Genomic DNA, 20,457 nt, shown 5'->3' with positions numbered 1-20,457 from the left:
TTGTTTTATTTCGTTTCCATATCTTGCCTTGGAAAACTTGAGCAAATGAACTGTTCTCTGCCATTTTCATCATCTAAAATGCTTAAATATATTTTGGTTTGGGTCTTGCTGGTACTATGGCTTGAGTAGCAGATATTCTACCATTCTACCACTCTACCAATCCAGCCTCTGCAACACATTTTGTTATGAATACAATAGTGATATCAGATATTTGTTTTTCTGTTATTGTTGTGGTTGCTGCTGTTGAGACAGGGGCTTACTATATAGCTTAGGCTGGCCTTAAAATAGTAATGTTTCTACCTTAGTATCCCCAGTGCCACTGCCCCCAGTGTTGGGATTATAAGCCTGGCTTCAGAGAAGTTGCTTTTGAAGATTAAGTGTTTTGTTTTGTTTTTTGGGTCCGGTCGTGGGGCCTGAACTCTAGGCCTGGGCGCTGTCCCTCAGCTCCTCAGCTCAAGGCTAGTGCTCTACCACTTGAGCCACAGTGCCACTTCTGGCTTTTTCTGCTTATGTGGTGTTGAGGAATTAAACCCAGAGCCTCCTGAGTGCAAGGCAAGCATTCTACCACTGAGCCACCTTCCCAGCCCCAGATTAAATGTTTAATACATGCAAAGTCCAAAGATGTAACTGACACGTGATAAGCAGTTACCAGTCAAATATCATTGTCACTATTACAATGCCATCCTTCTTCTCTCCCCCAACACATGATTATTTCTGGGCTTGTGCAGTAACAGTAACCTTCTGGTATGTTGAGGTGGACGAAAGCCATGAACAACTGTTTCAACACCTAGACATGGTTGAAGAGCTTTTTTAGGAAGCCAACACTAACTACCTTGCTTGTTTCATGGGATTCTGGAGATTGTTTTGCTGGTGTTTTATAGCTGGTCAGCTGGCTGGAAACTCTTCCGTCGAGATGTATCGCCAAGTGCTTCTGTCTGGTTGTCGCTGTGTGGAGCTGGACTGCTGGAAAGGAAGGACTGCAGAAGAAGAGCCTGTCATTACTCATGGGTTCACCATGACGACGGAGATATCCTTCAAGGTAGAGTGAATACATGTTGCCAAGAGAGGCAGCTAGGGAGACCTGATCCTTTTTGGCTAATGCCCCATAAGGTAGAAAGTCTGAGGAATAACAATGAAGTCCACAGGTTATTAATATTTGTATAATTTCAGAGGCTAACAGTTTAGCCCTGAGTTTAGCTGAATGAATGGATACTAAGCAGTTTCTAAGGAAGTTGAAGTAGGAAATGAAATATTGATTTATTTGTTTTATTTCTTGCCTTTTGTTATCGTAAAATAAGCTGTCTATATTCCTTGTTGGGCATATTGTACACTATGCCCAACAAGGAATATAGACAGCTTATTTGTGCAGTTTAATGCATAAGAAGTGTATCCTTAATTGCCTAAATTAAGAAACAAACTTACTCCATACTCAAAACAACCCCATATATCAGCTGGTTTTAGTGTTGGCCATTCTCTTGAGGATTAATCACTACTTTTTACATTTTAAATCTACATAACTTTAAGGCCAAGCCTAAACAATACAACTCCATTAATTTTTAAGGTTCATATATATTGATTGCTATTGTACTGTGCATTATTTTTTCTCATTTTTTCACTCCACATAGCTAAAAAGATTTGCTGGTATTGTTGAATTTATCTATAGCTTGTTTCATTTATTTGTATGATGATATTAATTGCTATTCAGTTTTACAGATTGAATATCTCTTACTCTAAATGCTTGGGACCACAATGCTTCAGATTTTGGAATACTGTATTTGCACAGAGCTTTCTGACCAAGCATTTGTAGCTTCCAAATCTGACTTATTAGATACAAAACATTTCAAAATCTAGAACTTTTTGTGTATATCTCAGTGTTCAAAACTTTCAGATTTTAGAGATTTTTCTGGATTTCAGATTTGCAGATATGGGATGATACATGTGTAAAATTCTATTCTTTAGTGCCAAGTTTGGGGCTATAGGTATCTCTCAAAATCAGTAGGAATCCATCAGTAGTCAAAGTTGAGTTTATTTGCTCACATGGTCTGGAACTTCGTGGTTTCTTGGGACTGACAGGACTGGGGTTTTTATTAGGTGATCTGGAAGAGTTCCAGGAAACAGAGTTATGCTAAGAATTGGATGCTGTGAAAAAGCACACACACACAAAGCATATTTCATGGGCACCTTTATAAGTCTTGTCTATGAGACAGGACCAAAAGGTTAATGATGAAAAAACATCAGCCATTTTTATTTTGTTTTTTGGTTTGTTTTTTTTTTTTTTTTTTTTGGTCAGTCGTGGGCCTGGGCGCTGTCCCTCAGCTCTTCAGCTCAAGGCTAGCGCTCTACCACTTGAGCCACAGCACCACTCCTGGCTTTTTCTGCTTATGTGGTGCTAAGGAATGGAACGCAGGACCTCATGCATGCAAAGGAAGCACTCTACCACTGAGCCACCTTCCCAGCCCCCAGCCATTTTTCTTAAACAAGAAGGCATGTGTTTGGTCTCTGTGCTCTTTCCACCTTTGCCTCCCTCCTTGGGCATCCCAGGCACTCTGCCTTTTAAGCCACATCCCCATCTGGCTCCAACCTATACCACAAAAGGCCTCCTATTCATATGTCCATACATATGATAAATATCCAAGTGCTATTGATAACCCTTGCAAAGAGAAACCCCCAGAGGCCAGGGAAGTGAGGAAATCTGTTTGTGCCCCTAGGTTGGAGAGGAATTTAGAAGAAGATTGTGCAGGTTCAGGGAACACTTTCTCTCAGTTGAAATGCTCAACACTTTAAAAATAAAGCAGAGGTGGAAGACCAGAGAATAATCTATTGGTCTATATGCACAAGCCCCATTACCTGGGTCTCAGTCAGAACAGAACTGGCTCAGCCATAAGTAACCAAGAGCCTAAACATATAGGTATGTGAAGTGAAGAAAATGGGTGGGGGCAGTGAAAGGCCAGAATACTGGGCGAAATGGATGTCAACATCCCCAGAACAGGCAAAACCTTGGATGAAGAAGATGGTAAACCCCTTGGCCACGTATTACCACATGAGGGAGAGCTCCATGAATGGCAGATGTAAGGAAGAAGAAAATCTGACCAGGTGGTACCTGAAGAACTGGGAATTGTGATTGTTTCTATTGTTTTTAAGAAGATTGAGAAGTCAGATTTCACAATCATTTGGTGGGTGGGAGGTGGAGAAAAAGCTCTCAGATCCCAGTTTTTAACCCTGGGTCAGTTAGGATGTGAAAACACAGACAACTATCACTGAAGAGAACAGCAAAAGAGAAGCAAGAGTTTCCAGGCCTCAGCCAAGTTTAAGGGTAGAGAAAGAGAAATAGATTTTTCTGATCAAAGGTACTATATTGGCTGGGCATCAGTGGCTCATGCCTCTAATCTTACCTACAATCTGGAAGATGATAGTTTAAGGCCAACCTGGAAAGAAAGTCTTATAGACTCCATAACCAAAATAACCAACCAAAGTCAGGCTGGAGGTATGGCTCAAGTGCTATGGCTCCATCTTAACAAGCAGGCCAAGTACAGCCTTGAGTTCAATCCCCAGTACCACCAAAAAAAAAAAAAAACTACTGTATTTGACAATAAAAATATATTCAAAACATTATCATTAGCACCTTAAATTGTATTTATTATTTATGAGCCAGGAATTTGACTTTTCATGATTTGTTAAATGTGGGTTACAAATAATAATAACAGGAAAGTAAGGAATATCCCACACTAAACTTTACAACAAAATTTGTGGTATTAGCCTTGATTCTGAACAAAATCTTAAAAGGCTGTACCTGCTGTTGCAATTGACTACTCTGAAAAATCTGTGCATTTCTTCCTTCTCTTCCCCCTTCCTTTACTCCCTAAGACAGGGTCTCACAATGCATCCCAAGCTTTGGCTTCAAACTCAAGATCCCCTTGAGTGCTCTATAGATTTTCTTATACAGAAGAATCAATAGGTTTTTATTCCATTACCATGGTCCTCCTCCTTCCCTTCTTGCTCCAATTGTTGTCTTTGTTAGTTACCTAAGATTCCAGCCTAGCCTGGTTGGACTCTTTCAGAGAACAGGAAGACAGGTGAGCTCTGATAGGGCCAGTGTAGTCTGAGCCCCTCTGTCAGCCCACAGTGGAGAAAGGCTGGCACAGCATACCGTAATAAAGCTGAGGAGGAATGGATGAATGGCCCTGTAGCACTTGACTATTGCAAGAGAGAGCCCGCCCGCCTCCCTGCCCTCACTGTACCCCTTTGTGTCCTAGAAAGGAGGACTTCCATTTCTTTGAAAATTGAGTTCCTTGTAGAGAACAAACACAGGGCATGTTGCAGTGCATGTTGATTGTGTGTGGAGCATCTGCACCATGTAGACTTGCTCATCCGGTTCCCTGGGAGTCACTCTCCATAGGTCCTTAAGGATAAGTGGCTCTTGGGTCACATCGGTCATCCTCAAGCCATGCCATCATTGAATGGCCCTTTCTGGGCTCCAGAAACCCAACATCCAGACCATATCTACACAAAGACTTGGAGGTTTCAAAGCTGTAAAAATAAATTAGGTCCAGACCATAGGACCACTTCTTCTCTCTGTCTGCTGGAGTAAAGGGTAGGGAGGTCCCAGGACAGCCACAGCAAGGAGACAGATCAGCTCCAAATGGCTCATTCCTCTAGCTGTGCTTCCTGGTTCCTGTGCCTTGGCAGGGTAGACAGTTCTGGAAGAGGCATGGGTGGAGAGCGGAAAGCTAAACCTGATTAGGAGGCTCTGAATCGGGATCAAGACGAGAGCAAGGCCAAGTAAGGATCTGAGGATACAGCTCTGGTGTCAGTGCCCGCAGCAGGGTGCACTTCAGCTCTCTTTCCTTACCCTTTTACCAGCCCTGTGCTGCCTGCAGCTCGGCATGCTGCTTGCTTTCCCAAGCACCTAGTGTGCACAATAAATTTTAAAAATTGTATTAGAAAAGAAATAGGATCTCGCCTGTAATCTTAACTACTCAGGAGGCTGAGATCTGAGAATCATGCTTCAAAGCCAGCCTGGGCAGCAAAGTCTGTGAAACTTTTATCTCCAATTAATCACCAGAAAACCAGAAGTAAATGGCGAAAGATTTATACTATCTGAAGAGAAACCAGAGGGGATGTGGATGGAAGGGGACCTTACTGCATTGTTGATGGGAGTGTAAACTTGCCAATCACTTTGGAAAGCAGTCTGGAGGTTCCTCAAAAAACTCCACACAGAGCTCCCCTATGACCCAGCAATCCCACTTATGGGCATTTACCCAAATGATCACAAACAAGATCATACTAAAGCTACCAGCACAACTAGGTTTATTGCAGCATTATTTACCATAGCTAAGATATGGAACCAACCCAGATGCCCCTCAGTAGATGAATGGATCAAGAAAATGTGGTGTATATATATACAATGGAATTGTATGCCTCCATCAGAAAGAATGACATTGCCCCATTTGTTAGGAAATGGAAAGACTTGGAAAAAATTATATTAAGTGAAGTAAGCCAGGCCCAAAGAAACATAGGTCCCATGGTTTCCCTTATTTTCAATAACTGGTATATATCTGAGTGAAGCAGAAAAGGTCAGATAAGATGATGTTTAGTGAAATAAATCCCAAGATTGGGACACAAGTGTTTTTTTCTTTCTTGCTATTGTTTCTAATGTATTTATAAGGTGCCATGTGATTTTTTTTGTTGCTTTGTATGTCCCTCCCCCAGGGTATAACCCCTGTTTTCACTGTATTTGATGTTGGTATAATTTGTGGAGGAGAAGGGAAAAAAAAAACAAATTGTTTAAATAGGGATACAGGTTGACCCATTGCAACGATGAGATGTACATGACACTATGTTGAAAAATAAACTTTACAATTTAGGGGGGTGGTGGGTGGGGGTGTAGTTGAGGAGGTGGGAGGGACGGGATGGTAGGGGAAAACAAAGGAGGAGGCAGCAATGCTGGCAAGGAAATGTAGTCATTACCTTGCTCATGTCACTGCAAACTCTCTGTACAATAAAAAAAAAACTTATTTTAAAAAAGAAAGAAAAGAGAAGAAACAGGGGACAAATCCCAACAGTAGTTCCACTCTTTGAATTACCTTCTTTCTCCCCTCTCCTACTGGGGACAAGCAAGTCTTAACTCAGAGACTTTGCACTAGATTCTCCTCTCTGGAATACCCTTTCCTGGGTATCCACATGGCTCCCTGCTGATTTCCTAGTAGCTTTCTTAAATGTCACCTTCAGAATGAGGCTGACTGGGTCCTCTCTCTATGTAATGCTGACAAGCAGCCATGAGTCTCCCTCCCCATCTTGATTCAAATTCTCTCACACCTCTGCGTCTAACCTTTATAACACACTGCTTAATTTAATTATCATGACCTTTATTTATTGAGTCTCCCACTAGCGTGTGAAGATAGGGATCTCTGTCTTGTTCCCTCATCTGTCTGAAGCACTTTGATCAAAACCTGACCTGCAATAGCAATTGCCTAGTAAATGTTTTGGATGAATTTTTCCCATCCCAAATGAAGTAGGAAAAAAAACAAAACACAACATAGCAGAGCTTTCCTTTTTAGTCTTTCTTGCCTCTATTCATCACACTAGTGAATTTTGGCCACAGTTTCCTATAATTTCATGCATAACCTATTGGGAGACTATGAAAAGATGCTCCCAAGATTGGGCTCCCTTTGGGCTTTCCCATATATTTGGACTTGACCTTCACAGTGTAATTACATTGTCCTCTACACCTAGGCTGAATTGCTGGCAGCAAAACGAACTGATTGCAAAGTTTTACTGTCACATCATTTATCTCCTTTCAGGACATTTGATCTTGAACACTTATACGCAATCTAGCCCCCTAAGCAAGAATTCTTATTGGCCTATTTATTGTATGGGCAAAAGCAAAGGTTATATTCTTAGAGAAGGGGACATGGAAGGTTTTGTGTCTTAGAGTCTGGCTATCTTTACTATTTGTCCCATCTATTTGCTCCTTGGTTTGTAGGCCATATTGCTTTTGTCTTTCCTATAATCATAGAGTACTAATGCACGTTTGGGTCTAATGCTCTGTTCCCACTTAACCTCCTCCTTTATCATAGTTGACATCCCTACCTGCCCACTCCAAGTCTGGCCCTTTTGATTCTCTCAGGAGGTATCCTCTTAACCAAGGTTTGTACGGGATAGAAAACTGAGTAATAATGGAAAAGTCCATGATGAAGCCATATTAAATGAGTTTGTTGTCAAACTGAGTATTTCTGAAAGTAAGATTTCCTTACATCCCTGAGAAGAAATGATAAGAATTGAAGGTGCAATTTCATGGCTCCATGAATGCATACATAGAATGGATATCCAAATATTCCCTGCTGCTGTTTGCCAAAGCAAAAGAGTTTCAAGGGCAGGTCTTTCCACTGGAGATTAGTAATGGAAATGTATTGTTAATAGATGATTGAATCCAGTGCTAAAATTCCTCAAACATTAGTTTGGGCTGGGTAAGGAGCAGCAAACGGGGAATAAATTTTCCTATCTAATGTCCATCTATGAAAGAATGACACCAGTTTTGTCATGCTGCCCTATGATGGGCACCCTCTGAAATATTTCCAAGGCAATAAAACAAAAAAAAAAAGAACTTCCCAGAAAACATCTGGAGTGTTCTGTACCTCCCACCTAACATTATTTGATGAAATTCAGAAAAGGTCTTCTCCATCCAAATGGTTTGAAATATTTTCTAAATGTTATTTCAGGAAGAGAAAAGAGATGGGAAAAATGGAGGAGAAGGCAAGGGTGTTGTTCTGAAGTTGAAGTTGAATATTCCATCCATTTGTTCCTTGGTTCAAGTATAGGCTCCCCCATCTATAAGCTATAAGATCTTGGGAAAGCTGCCTTATCAATCCACACCCAAGTTCTTATCAGAAATGTAGAGATAATAATGAGCACCTCTTAGAGTCAGTATAAATAAACACCCATTCCACAAGATAGTGCAGGTCAACACAGCCCAACAAGAAATCACTTCTTCACCTCTGGCTTCTTTATCCTCCCTTTGGACCAGTGGGAGGTAGCTTATCACTACAGATCAGATAGCCCAGGTGTAGATGCCTGGGGAGATTTTTCTCAAGGTCACACAGTTTGTAAGTCTTAAGAGTGAAACATCAGTCTATTTGAACCCATAGCCTGTGTGCAAATAAATGAAATAAAGAACTTCACATTTTAGTGTCCCTTTCTATTTATAGTGCACTTATTTTGATGGACTTGGCATCCATAAAAGTTTAAACTGATTATGTGTGAAAGGCAATCTGTGAGTTCACTTCTAAGGAACAGTAAGAGCCATGCTTCCTTCTCATGCAGACTCTTCTTAGAGGATGTATGCAAATGTGGTACAGAATTAGAAAGCCTTATTTATACTCTGGGACAAGTAAAATAGCTTAATAGCATAGCTGTAAAGAAAGCTATGTATTGTACAGGAAAGGTAGAGAAGGGAGTAGAAGAAGGCCGGGCATGAGGAAGGAGAGCAGATATTCCTGTTTATAGAGAGTGTGCAAAGAAGGTATGCAGCTAAACACCCGTGTATGGGAATGTGAAACCTAAATAGTATGGATGATGTTCTAATTGAACAAAAAACAAGATCGGATCTCAACATCAGATAAATGATAAAACTATTTTGAGAAATAATGCACACCAGCCAGGGAACAGGCATGACAGTCCAGTCCTTCATGTAATAGCCTAGCCATTGTAAAATGAAAACTAATTTGGCGACCTGCGGGAGATTATGACAAGGTTCATATTCTTCCATTTAATAAATTCCCACTCTGAGAATCCATTCGTAGAAAAGTACTTCCATTTCTATCAGTTGAGAAATGGTTAAAGCAAATATGCTTCTGGTTTTCTAAGGTTTTATATACTTATTGAAGCTTAAAGAATACACTTTTTTTTCAGTTCTGGGGTCAGAACTCAGGAGATAGAGCATGCCAGGCAAGCTCTCTGTCACTAAACCCTGAAATATATTTATTAAAAAATTGAGATGGAAGAAGGAAGTACTAAAACACATTATATATTACGTGGTTGCATTTATTTTATATATTTTATATTGAAAGAATGCTTGGAGCTGGGCACTGATGGCTCATCTCTATGATCTTAGTTATTCAGGAGGATGAGACTTGGAGGATTGTGATTCAAAGCCAGGTAGAAGTGTTTGTGAGACTCCATTTCCAATTAACCAGCAGCATGTAAAACTTGAGGTATGACTCAAGAGGTGAAATGCCAGTTGTAAGCAAGTAAGCTAATCAAGAGGGCAACATATTTGGAACAGGAAAATCTCTGAAGACATACATTAATTTAATGTTTGCCAAAGAATAATTTCTTGGGATAGAGTTGGGGGAAGAAAAGTGATTTCTGGTTTTACAGAAGTTGTTGGGGTGCTGAAATTATGTTAGATTGGCGTGATGTTTGAACAACAGTATGAATATTCTAAAACGATTGAATTAAATACTCCAAATGTCTGAAACACATCTCAGTTATATTTTAAAAACAACTTTAAAAATACCAATGGAGAATGAACTGCAATTAAATTTAAGTCACAAAATATATCAAAAACAGAGTAGAAGTAAATATGAGAAAATGCTAACAGTGATCTGGATTACAAGGAGAAATGATGGATGAAATTTTTGCCTCCTCACATTGTCCCTAATTTTAGAATGTATTAGATTTCTTTCATTGTAAGAATAGAGGGTATGATGAATAAAGAGAGGAATCCTGTCTTCTTCCATCTCCTCTGCCTCATCTTCATTTAGTTAGTTTATTTTGGAGCAGAATCTCACTATGTATTCCAAGCAAGCCTCAAACTCGACCTACCTCAACCTCCCCATAGTGTGAATAGAAGTGTACGTCACTTCACCCAACGTAAGAACCTTCCTTCTTCACAACTGCATCTCCCTTTCCACCCAAATTCAGCCATTTTTCCCCTATTTACCTGGTTGGAATCCAGAATCAGAAACTGTATACTGTAGTGGTCCTCACAACTCCTTGGCACCATTTTAGGCCACTTGGAACCATTCTATGACTTAAAGCATCCACCATGTGGGTAGATCCACCATGTAGCTCAGTGGTAGAACATTCATGCATGAGACCCTGGGTTTTATCCCCAGCACCACCAAAGCAAACAAACCAACAAGCAAATAAAACCCACCTTGCTAATGGCCTTAGACTCTAAAGGTAAAAACAAACAAAAAAACCTGTACATTAAAAAAAAAAGCCAGACACCAGTGGCTCATGCCTATAATCCTAGCTACTCAGGAGGCTGACATCTGAGGATCACAGTTCAAGGACAGCCTGGCAAGAAAGTCTGTGAAATTCTTATCTTCAATTAACCACCAGCAAACTGAATGTGGTACAGGGCTTGTCTGGAGCTGAAGAGCTCAGGGACAGCACCCAGGCCAAGAGTTCAAGCACTATGACTGACCAAAAAAAAAAGGCAAAAATACCCTCTCCGATATTGAATATGCGTGTGTTCTCATTTTCAGGAAGTGATCGAAGCTATTGCTGAGTGTGCATTTAAGACTTCACCTTTTCCCATTCTCTTGTCATTTGAGAACCACGTTGATTCGTAAGTATTCCAGACATTCACGGAGGAGTCCTTTCTCAAAGAAATCATTTTAAAAATTGTTCATCAGATTGGAGAATCACTAGTGGTATTCTTCTACCACATACTGTAACAAGTAGTAGCATGATTTTATCTTCATTTAAATCTTGGCAGCACTCACATAGTTCATTGGATTTGTGGGATTTATTTTCATACCATCTTATGACTTGTAAAATAAGGATGTCTTTTTACATGATAATGGAACATATTTTCATACATAACATATATCTCTGTGACAGATCTGGAATGCACCCGGCCTCTTTTATTACCTTCCTTCATTCGTTTCTTCTATTACATAAAAATTAACAGTCACCTTTGTTATGCTCTTTATGCCTGTGGTGGTAGAGAGAAAGCTGAAGTTCTCTTCTGTTCCTCCATAGAACTCCATCAAATGGTCAATCCACCTTTCCATTGCTTTCCCCTTATTAGTAAATGCTTGCCTGCCCCAAACTAGCCTACATTTATTGTTGAGCCACACAAAGCAAAGATAGTATGGACAGACTATTTATATTCATGTCAATCGCAAAGTAACAGCAGGAGACACATTTAGATCTTAAATGTGTATATCAGATTATCAGATACTCACTATATCAGATACCCCCAGAAACAATTGTTATCTACAGTGAAAGTCGGTTGATGGAAGTAAAGCTTTAGTCAATGAATACACCATCATCGCTCTATGAGCACATGTGAAACCACTTTTTCTTCTCAAGATCCCACCACCATTTCTCACCTCAAGACACCCTATTTTGGCTCAGAAATTCCTCTTTTTCTCCTTCCTATGGAGAGTCTTTCCCTGTTCACTGACTCTCTTTGTCTAACTTTGCCACACATTCTGCCATCCATTTAGTAAATTTTTAAAAAATATACTAAATTTTTAAGAAGCACAGATCAAATATTTTCTCTGTATTTCTAGCTTGCTCCCTGGAAATCCTGTTACACTTCACAGTTCATTCTTGATGCTATTTCATTATGGGCCATTTATCCAATGAATGATGTAATCATTTGGCACACAGGTTCTTTCTAACAGTTCTTAGGTCAGTGGAAGAGAATGCAATTTATCCTGTCCCAATGTTGTTTATCTTCTTACAGAAAGGAACACTTCTTTTAGAGGCTGCATTAAATACCACATTTACTCCAACAACTCTTATCTGCAAGTGACTTTATTGGAGCTCTTTTGAATTTCTATCCGATTGTCATTGGGTTCAAACAATGCTTTATACTTTTCTTGCAGGCATGGTAGTTTCCAGATTTATCAATGTGTGGTTCATTCATTTTTGTTTAAAGTAAGAGGATCCAGCATCATTATTTTATTAAAGGAATATTTCTAGTTGAATTACACCAAATGGAAAACTGTGGCTGTATTCTGAATTGTCATCACCCGCTACAGTGAATTCAACCTTGAGGTAGACAGAAAGGTATCAATGGCTACTACCACCAGCAAAATCCTAACATTTATTGACCAATTATTTTTGTGCATAGCAGATCTGCCAGATATTTGAGCTTATGCAACCCTTCCCACAAACCAGCATGCTGCTCAGGATAACCATTATTACTGTCCCTTTTTATAGAGGGAGAAACTGAATCCCAATGTGCATATGTAACTCACTGAGGTGATACAGCTAAAATATGACAGAATGGGATTCAAACCCAGCTAGCGTGGCTTCAGAACCTCTGCCCTGAACCAACACCATCTCCTAAACCTAAACTGAAGTATCAGAAGCCTCTAAACGTGACATTATGATGACCAGATCATCAATAAGGCACCTGCCCATATATATCCACACTTACATGACTTGTGACCCTCAACCACGGGATATTTTTTTTTGCCAGTTTTCATATCAGTCATGTAGAGGTCAAAAAGTGAGCATTGCAAAGTAGCAAAAATCCACAGTCATGCACAAAAGCAAAACATATGGTAGGGCTAGGATTCTGCCCTTTCTGGGTATATAAAAATAGCTATTAAAAGTCTATAATAATTCAAACATATAAAAGCAGACAGGAAAATAGCCTTCCAAGCCACCATGATTGTAACCTAAACCACTGAAATAATTTAATGACAGCCAAAGCCTAAAGAATTAACTTGTGTGAAGACAATTTTTGCCCTGTATTTCCTCTGTCCTTCAGTTCCAGATATCAAAATTGCTCAGGTACAAGTCTTTCCTGGGAAAGGTGTTACTTACTCACAGAAAAGTCTACCACAGTAGTAGACTTCTTCTCTTAACTTGTGAGTTATCTTTACTAGTTTTCAACCTGTGAGACAGAGCTCATTCTTCACATCTCAGTCCTTTCTTTCACATTAACATACATAGAACCTCAAAACCTTCTCATCCCTGTGATGAGAAACATAATCTTAAAACATAGGAAGCTGGCTTGCCCTTCCTGGTGAAACATTGCCATCTCTTCTGTGTTGTTTCTATGAAATGTCAGATTCAAAAATCTGGTTTCTACTAATTCAACCCATATCTCCAAAATCACACTGGGGGCAGGGAGAAAAAGGGGGAAAAAAGGGGGAGAGAACTGGAAGAAATCTACTGGATTTTACAGTTTTGTTTATGATCTTACTCCAGATATTTGAAATTACCTCTCCATGAATGACAAAGGATTTTCTGCCATTCACTGCTTTCCACCTCCTCACCTGCTGCTTCCCACTCCCATGCCCACAGAAAAAACTTCAAATAAAGACTCTTGACCTTCTCCACCCCTGAATTATTTCTAGAAATTGAGATTCTTTAGATTAACAAAAAAATGCCCCATGGGGTGCCAGTGGCTTACACCTGTAACCCTAACTACACAGGAGACTGAGATCCAAATATCACAGTTCAAAACCAGCCCGAGCAGGGAAGCCTATGAGGCTCTTATCTCCCATTAACTGCCAAAATAAAAAAGAGCCTGAAAAGAAGCTGTGGTTCAAGTGGTAGAGAGCAAAAAGTTCATGGAGAGCTTCCAAGCCCTGAGTTCAAGCCCCAGGAGCAGCAACAGAAGAGGAGGGAAAAAAAGGAAAAGTTTTATGTCCAATTTTCTCTGATATTTCACGTAATCTGTTAGTGAATACTTTCATAGGGAGAATGTGACACTGAATTTAGGTAAAGGAGCCTTTAGCCCTGATTTGGCCACAAACAACTGTAAGATTTGGGGCCAAAGTCTTTAATTCCCATGAGTTACAGACACTTCCTCTATACATGAAGTTGATTTATTTTTACTTGTCAGCAAAACTGACCACTGGCTAGATGTTTATTCATTCCATATATTTTTCATAGGTTTAGAAACAGCCATTTGGCTGGAAGCTCAAAATATATTTGTGAATTCACATTATTTCCATGGTAGCTGATCTGATGTTCTAAAATCCTGAAGGATTTTTTTTCTTTCTTTTGGCTAATTGCAGTGTTAATGCCTTTGATTTCTATAGTTCTGACCTGCAATTACAGTCACTTTGTTTTCCCCTGACTTTTCTCATTTGGTTTGCTCTCTTTGCAGGTGGGCATATGGATTTTCTGAGAGCCTGAATAGCCTGATTACTAAGAAGTATTGTTCTCTTTTCTTTATTAGACACCTACATTTTCCTCTCCACATCTCAGACATAGATTCCCTGCTCTGCAGAGTGTGGTCCTCAGACCACGCAGCAGCCTCAGCATTCCTGGTGGGAAGCTCTTGGAAATGCAGCCTTACTCCTGGATTCTGTGTGTAAACCTGCCTTTCACTCAGGTCTCTGATGACCTGCATGCAGTGTGAGAGCCAAACACTGTGGTCTACTGATGATCTCCATCTGAATTACCCATAGTCTTGTTTAGAACGCAGGTTCCAGAGCATTCCTTCTGTGAACCAAGGGACTGGACTATCACGCTTTTCTGCATTAAGGACTCAGGTGTTCCTTTAGTGGCACTGAGTCATAAACATGGTCTCATTTCCATCCTTCTTAGATCCTGATTTGGGGCTCACCTGGCAGACCACACCCACTTAAGATGACCCAGGTCAGCTCCTGGGATCTTTCTGCTGTTGAGATCATCTTACACAAGCCCTGCTCAGATTGCCTTTCAAAAGCATTTGCATTTATCACTTCCTTTCATGATTCTCAACATTCTTTGTCCCATTCCAGGAACAGTTAGGATCATCCTTGCTTTATCGATCCAGAGCAGTTCAGAGAACCCGGAGCTCAGCTCAAAGAACAACACACTCCTGTTGGTGGCTTTCTCAGACTGACACTTCCTCAGCTTCACTCTTTTGTACCAAAGACTTGCAGACAAGCTGGACATGGTAGTGCATACCTGCAGTCTCTCTAAACACACACACACACACACACTACAGGCAAATACCTTTCCCCCAAAGGGCCTTCTGTTTTCATTCATCCTGCAAAACTCCTCCACAAGCCCACTCTACATTTGAGGTTCTCTCTCTCTCTTTACTGATAGTTCGCCACCCTCTTCTCCCTCCTCCTTGTATCACTTTTCAGTTGTCAGTCTGATAAATTCCACATAAAAATTGGCTTAAATCCATTAAAAAAAAGTCCCCCCTGCAATTGTCATCCACTGACTTAATATCAAAAATGAAACCAAGAGAAAGTGTCCAATGAGGAATCCATCTAGAGATAATCCATCCCTCGTCTTCTCCTCAGGCTCACACTTAGAGCCATCATTGTCCACCTATACTGGATGTGTTACCTAAACTCACCTAAGTCAGAACCAGGGGATAAAATGATAGAAACTGGTCCTGAGTGGCAGGACAGGGGATGACCTTTTTGCATGATGAGTAATGCCTCCCCTCTTGTTTTTTGTTCTTGTTCTTCCGTAGCCCAAAGCAGCAAGCCAAGATGGCAGAATACTGCCGACTGATCTTTGGGGACGCCCTTCTCATGGAGCCACTGGAAAAATACCCAGTAAGAAGTTCTAATGCTTGCCCTTGAAGGAAAACCTGGGATTCGGGAGTCTTGCTTCCTTTCTGAGTCTCTTCTCGGCACCCTGCTGTCTGTTGCCTACTTGTATTTACCTTTGCATGCACCTTTGAGGTAGAACTTAGACTTTCTAGGGTCATGAGACAAAAAAAAATGACCCAAATTCTCCACAAGGGTATTTAGTGAAGTTAGAGCACTGTTAAGTACTGTGAAATATTGTTCATGTGAATGAAAGGTCTTTATTGTAAGCATCTCTTTGAAAGTTAATTTCCCTTTAAATAAGCTAAGATGTTGGTGACCAGAGTGAACTGATTTCCCAGTAGGGTGGTTGTTAGACCATTTTTGATAGCTGGCTGACTCTTGAGGACTGTCAGCTGAACAGGCCCTCTTTGGAGGCTGGGTGGATCCCCACATGACAATCCCGCTGCTTTTGACACTCTGAGGATGCCTTGAGGAAGCTACACTATAACCGCAGCTACTCACTGCCAACACGTAACCCCAGCTTCAGAAGGACCATTCCAAACACAGCTGCTTCAAGCAGCTTACCCCTAATACTTTTCATGCGAGCCTTGGTGAACTCCAGTGGCTATTTTCATTCAGGCTAGAATGGGAAGCACTTCCCTGAGTGGGCTAGAAGAAGGCTAAATGCTCTTGGTGCAACCCTTTGTGGCTATGTATGAAGACTGTTGAACTCACTGTTTTGAGCCAACTGGGAGATGCCCTCCAATGCTGCCCCCTGACATTGTAATACTAGGCCAATTAAAAGCTTCTCTCCAGTGGAGTGGACTTTCTTCCCTATTTTTCATTGTCATCATTAGCAGAGCAGAATGAGCTGGTGACATGAAGAAGAAATGGCAGCAGACCAGTAGTACTAGCAGCACTGGTGGTGAAAGCAAGACTAGCAGTTGCATTATGTTGGAGAGAATGGCTGAAGACTGGCACTGAATGATTAGACGAGGCAGGAAGCAGAAGACAGTAAAGGCTATGAAGAGCAAATGATGAGAAACTGTGGACCCGAGTTTCTGGAAGAGCTCTAGGGAGCTGCCAAGCCTAAAGCCAAAATTCAAGAATCCCAGTCCCAAGAACTGTAACATTACCCACCTTAAGAGTCAGAGTTACACATACCAGGGGCCTGCTCAGAAATTTGACACTAGCACGTTCTGCTTGCTGCTGCTACTCTACTCACTGCCTCTGGAAAGCCAAGGACTCCAAGTGTCAGGGACACTGGTAACTAAAGTGCAGAGCAACAAACCTCCAACATGAGTGACAGGAGTCATAAGATTCCTGCAATAATAGACTCTTCACTCTCAGAGCTTAGAGCTCTAAGCCTATGGTTCTGCCAGTCCAGCCAGAAGGTCTTGGGCATTCAAGGGCCCAGGATTGTCAACACAAGATGAGCTTCTCCCAGCCTAATCATGATTTCTATCTGATTGGAGCCAAAGGACCCCAAACAGCTAACCATCAAATCCCTGCTTTAAGAAGGAAAACAGCAGACATGTCCTCAAGTAGCCTATTGCCTTGTGGACCTTTTAGCCCAATCTCTGTACAACTTTAAGTGAGTTCATACCCGTCCCTAGACTCACTGCAAGCAAAGAATGAAGTCTGGCTTACAGGAGTTCAATAGACTTTCTAAAAATAAATCTATCCTGTGGCTTATCCCCTTGCTCACTGATACCATATCTTATCACCACCCTCTCATGGGAAATTGATTTTTCCCATTAGATGGGCAAGCATGAAACAGTAGAATAAAGCCAACCTAATATGGCAGCTTGAATCTCAGAGCTAGAAAGAAATCCAAAACCACCAGATCCATCTCTGTGATGCCAAGGAGGCATGCAGTGCAGTCACCTTGTACAAGATGGGACTCAGCTGGTTTATAGCTACATCTATAAGGTGTTGCCAGTAACTCCAGCTCCACTGATTTCAGGCCTTTGAACATTCACACCAGGCCAGGATTTTCTTCCCTACTCTATATCACAGTGGTTGGATTTATATCATCCAGTAAGGGAAAAAAGAAAATAAAAACTTCATGAAAGTTCAGTTTTTATACATCCAATATATAGTTTTTTTTTAATGGAAAATTACAGCCCAGTAAAAGGTTGGGGGAGAGGGGTGGGGTTATCACTATGGACCAGCCTACCTGCAGAACACACTTAGGATAGTCTCATGGGCTGTGTTGAAGGTGGTAAAGAATAATCTAGAAAGTCCTGGAATCTCAAGTTGGGCTGAGGGAGGGGGTGAAGGGCATCTGAAAGGAAGGAGCAGGATTTTTAAAGACTGTGCTTTTCTTTTTGTTAGCTGGAATCCGGAGTTCCTCTTCCAAGCCCGATGGATTTAATGTACAAAATTTTGGTAAAAAACAAGAAGAAATCTCACAAGTCATCAGAGGGCAGCGGCAAGAAGAAACTGTCGGAGCAGGCCTCCAACACGTGCAGCGATTCCTCCAGTGTGTTTGAGCCCTCATCTCCAGGAGCCGGTGAGGAGCTGGTGGGCTGGTGTCATGTGTGGATTCTGAGAATTGCTGCTTTGAAATTCGTTCAGAATGATGCATACCCGGCTGGGCACCATTTTAAGTGGCACTGGTTTTCTCTTGCTGACTTGACAGATTTCTTTCCCACCCTCCAGTTCTATAGGTCCAAATGTCTATTGGCCTCTCCTGAGCGACCCACAAAGTGTCACTGGCTCTGTGTACCTTTCTGGAAACTCTACAGGAAAAAAAAAATGTGTTTCCTTGTTTTTCCAGCTTCTAGAAGCCACCCACATTCCTTGGCTCACAGATTCCTCCTGCTTCAAAGGCAACATTTCACTAGTCCTCCGTCTGAAGTCACATGACCTTCTGACCAGCACTGGTGAATGCACTGTGCTTTAAAATTTCCCATCATTCCCTCAGACCCACCCAGCTATCCAGGGAGAATTTCCCATCTCCAGGTCCTGAACTTCATTGGCAAAGTTCTTTTGGTTACACGAGACATGAATATGTGGGAGAGTACATTAGTATGGCTTCCACGTAAGCCAAATAATTTCTGGAGTCACTGTATGAGTTTGTCTTCATGAGAAACCTTAGCAGCAGGACTGAGGGTCCTAATCTTACTGAAAGCAAGCTCATGGACAAAGATCTGGGCATCTCAACTCTCTGTGCTTTATAAGCTTGCAAAAGAAATTGTGGCATGGCAAAATTATCTACTAAATTATCTACCAAAGCTACTAGGTGACACTTAATTCTTCTTCTTGCTCTTTCAAAATATATGGCTCTGGTGCTTAATTAGAGATAAGGGTCTTACAGACTCTAGGCTGGCTTCAAACTGCCAGCCTCAATTCTCAATATCCTGTGTACTTAGGATTAAAGGTGTGGGCTACCTTTAAGTGTCCAGCACAGTTAAACATTGAGGTATACATTTGGTCAGCCAACACTTTTGTGAGAGGCAATGCTGGGTACCAAACCCAGAGCCTCCTGCTTGTAAAGCAAGTACTCTACCACTGAGCTATACCTCAAACCATCTGATTGATGGTTTCTTCTGCTTTTCTGTGTCACTTGCCCATTGCTTGATTCACATCGTTATCAACACATATAACTCTTTGAAAGGGTTTTGTTTTGTTCCTGTGGAATGTGCATTTCCAACATTTTGTCACGCCATTCTGGCTAGCTTTTTGGAAACTTTCATTTTGTAGTGAGAATACTCTTGCTGAAAAGATTGTTATTAGAGACCACTGATTTCCTCCTATTTTCTGTTCTTCCACTGCCAGCTAGCAAACCAAGTCATCCCTTTTATGTGGCTGCTTGATTTTGTTTTTATGTTTTGTTTATTTTATGGTTTTAGGTGAAAATGCCACAACAAATTCACTTTGTATGTCTGCCGTAGCACGGGGGGAAATCCTGAGCAAAAGTGAGAGGAAGATTTCCGGGTTGACCCTCTGTGTTTCTTGCTAGCAGCCATCTCTCCCCTCTTGTGAACTGGAATGCTTCAACACAAATAACGATGTGTGCGGGCAGTGGACGCGATTGCGTCACACCCAGAACAAGCAGCAGCAATCTGTCAGTAATTCCCGTAGTTTTCCTAAGCAAACCCACCATCCATTGTGCAATCCTTATTTATTTCCATGGAAACGTTTGGACATTTTCATATGTAGCTAAGTCCCCGAACGAAGGATGCTGCTAATTTATCATGTAGTTTACAGACATTTGCCATATTGGGAGTTAATGTTATTTGAAGGCCATACAATGGATCAGAGTCTTATCATAGTATCTGATGGCCAAGTGCCTCATTTTGGATTCAGCCTGTAGCCAGAACACTAGTCTTAAAGAAATAGGGTCAAGAAAAAGATTTGGTTTTGTTTTTTAAATATAATTTGACGTTTCCTTCAAAATTCTTCACAAGCTTTACAAGAGAACTCCATATATATGTATAACTATGTATCAATTTTTTTAAATGTGACTGAAAAATAGATCTTTGCTCTTATAGATGTGAAAGGCAAATTATTTCTTTTCCAAATAAGCCAAAGAATGATCCGACTGGATATTGGAAGTGATTGATGTCCTATTATGTCCCATGAGTTCCTTTGCAGTCGCCTCAGCAAGTACTTTTCAATTTACTTGATTAAAAGAATTTTTAAAATCCTGGCACCAGTAGCTCATACCTGTAATCCTAGCGACTCATGAGGCCAAGATCTGAGAGTTAGGGTTTGAGGCCAGTGTAGGCAGAAAAGTGTGAGATGCTTAATTCCAATTAAACAGCAAGAAGCAAGAAATGGAGAGGTGTCTCAAGTGGAACAGAGCCAGTCTTGAACAAACAAACAACAAAAAAGTGAGGTCTTAAAGCCCATGAATGTGGGTATAAAAGAAAAAAATAGTTTCCCCTCGGATGCAAAGATAAAATAACAACTTGGAGGCAAAATTTAGAATATTAAAAAAAGTAAGTAATGTCCAAAACAATGTCTCTAATGTAGTAAGATACATTTTTAG

General features: G+C 40.9%; 1 protein-coding gene across 2 annotated transcripts in view; it reads left to right on the top strand.

Moving 5' to 3' along the window:
* Window positions 1-20,457, top strand: part of Plcb1 (phospholipase C, beta 1 (phosphoinositide-specific)) — a 614,138-nt gene that overhangs the window by 462,453 nt on the left and 131,228 nt on the right. For both annotated transcript variants that reach the window (XM_013011003.1, XM_013011004.1), the window contains exons 11-14: window positions 882-1,039; window positions 10,491-10,573; window positions 15,398-15,482; window positions 17,796-17,973. In XM_013011003.1, the coding sequence (XP_012866457.1) occupies window positions 882-1,039; window positions 10,491-10,573; window positions 15,398-15,482; window positions 17,796-17,973 (504 nt within the window). The remainder of the gene's footprint in view (window positions 1-881; window positions 1,040-10,490; window positions 10,574-15,397; window positions 15,483-17,795; window positions 17,974-20,457) is intronic.

The sequence above is a fragment of the Dipodomys ordii genome, unplaced genomic scaffold, assembly GCF_000151885.1.
Source record: "Dipodomys ordii isolate 6190 unplaced genomic scaffold, Dord_2.0 Scaffold13, whole genome shotgun sequence".
NCBI lineage: Eukaryota > Metazoa > Chordata > Mammalia > Rodentia > Heteromyidae > Dipodomys > Dipodomys ordii.
The sequence above is the reverse complement of the archived record's forward strand: the minus strand, read 5'-3'. Positions and strand labels throughout refer to the sequence as shown.